We start from the raw sequence: 1,616 nt of genomic DNA, 5'->3' as shown, positions 1-1,616 counted from the left end.
ATCTTCGCTGCACGTCGTCAGATCACGTCGTCGGATCCGTCGTCTGTTCTATAAGGTCGAATCGAAACTCTACTTTTAATTCCATTGTCAATAAGTTATATGTGACTATAAGATTTTTGATTAAGTTTTTTTTTTAAATTTCATTGAATAGAAATCATGTCTATGTTGTATTATATTTTTATCATTTGCGACCACATACATTTATGCAAGGAGAAGCCTACAACCACATACATTTACCCATTTGATTGTAATTTATACATAGGTGTGCTAATTCTTATCCGATTCATATCAATTTGTCGAATACCCATTTCATATCCATGATCGTATGCGATCCGATTCTCAAATATCCGAACAATATCCGTTTCCGATAAGTGCGAACATGGTTAATGTTTTTTCTTATCGAAGATAATCTGTATCTATATCCGTATCTGTTTATTAAAAACGGATATGGATGCGATAAGTGTCATATCTGAACCGTATCCGCTCCGTTAACACCCGTACCTACAAACATAGGTAGAACAATTGTTTGTAAAGAAAAAAAAAAGGAGTTCTTCGCTTGAGAAATATTGAAAACCTTCTTATATATAAAGTTTATCCATCTAAACCTTCTTATATAAAGTTCATCCATCTAAAACCTACATGAAACAAGCCAAAAAGGATTTCATCTTTTCCGAGTTGGGAACGGGCGGAGGGATCTACAATCACAATCCTCCATTAAATAATTTTCCCAGATTTTCGCAAATACTTAAAAGGAAGTACACGTGTGCAGTCTCGAGATGGCTTGCACGATCTCCGTTACAATCAGACCCAAAACCCAATCCTGCCGACGTGGCAGATAAATCGCGGGGCGGTGAACTGCCATCCCTCCCTTCGGTTCACAAGGGAAGATGCTTTAGAATATTCCCCTCCTTCTCTGGCCCGTTGTCCATTAATTCTCCTAATTACCAAAAAACCCCCGAAATAAAAAACTAATTATGAATTAAACCCCTCGGATAAGTCCCATCCCCCCTATATGAACCCCCATCCCCTTCTCCGTTCTAGTCACAGCAAAAATAGTAATAAAAAGAAATCACTTCTTTTAGAAATTCAAGCTATGAGCAGCGATAAAATTACGAGCCTGCCATTGTCGGATCAAGAACTCCTCTTCGAGAAACTCGAGGCGATCACGATCCAAGGATCGGACAAGCGCGGGCGCAGGATCGTGAGGATCATCGGAAAATTCTTTCCAGGTTCGAATTCTTCGTCGAATTCTGAAAAAAAAGAAAGCCTTTTTTTTTTGTCGTCGGTTTGTTGATGTTTTGCTGTTTTTGGCGACAGCTAGGGTTTTGAGCGCCGCCGGAGGAGAGCAGGCGCTGAAGGGGTACTTAGAGAAGAGGATTTTTCCGGCGATCGGCGGGCGGCCGTTCACGGTGGTTTACGTTCACACTTACGTGAACCGGTCCGATAACTTTCCCGGCGTTTCGGCGCTACGATCCGATCTACGACGGCGCTGCCGCCGGCTGTCCGCCGATGGGATCCAGGCCGTCTTCTCTTCGTTCCATCCTGGGGCTCCAGGCTCGCCTTTTCTTTTGGCCAACTTCTTGGAAGGCTTCCTTTTCAGCGCAGGGCTAAGTTGA

General features: G+C 42.6%; 1 protein-coding gene across 1 annotated transcript; it reads left to right on the top strand.

Moving 5' to 3' along the window:
• LOC109825509 lies at window positions 1,032-1,616 on the top strand. The gene is made up of 2 exons (XM_020392362.1): window positions 1,032-1,229; window positions 1,318-1,616. The coding sequence occupies exons 1-2, from the start codon at window positions 1,094-1,096 to the stop codon at window positions 1,614-1,616; spliced, it is 435 nt and encodes a 144-aa protein (XP_020247951.1). The 5' UTR covers window positions 1,032-1,093.

The sequence above is a fragment of the Asparagus officinalis genome, chromosome 10, assembly GCF_001876935.1.
Source record: "Asparagus officinalis chromosome 10, Aspof.V1, whole genome shotgun sequence".
NCBI classification, from domain to species: domain Eukaryota; kingdom Viridiplantae; phylum Streptophyta; class Magnoliopsida; order Asparagales; family Asparagaceae; genus Asparagus; species Asparagus officinalis.
The sequence above is the reverse complement of the archived record's forward strand: the minus strand, read 5'-3'. Positions and strand labels throughout refer to the sequence as shown.

Bases quoted from the DNA above. Each gene is read 5' to 3' on its own strand.
- LOC109825509 (XM_020392362.1), top strand. From the start codon at position 1,094: ATGAGCAGCGATAAAATTACGAGCCTGCCATTGTCGGATCAAGAACTC. The intron at 1,230-1,317 runs GTTCGAATTCTT...TTTTGGCGACAG, and splicing joins CATCGGAAAATTCTTTCCAG to CTAGGGTTTTGAGCGCCGCC.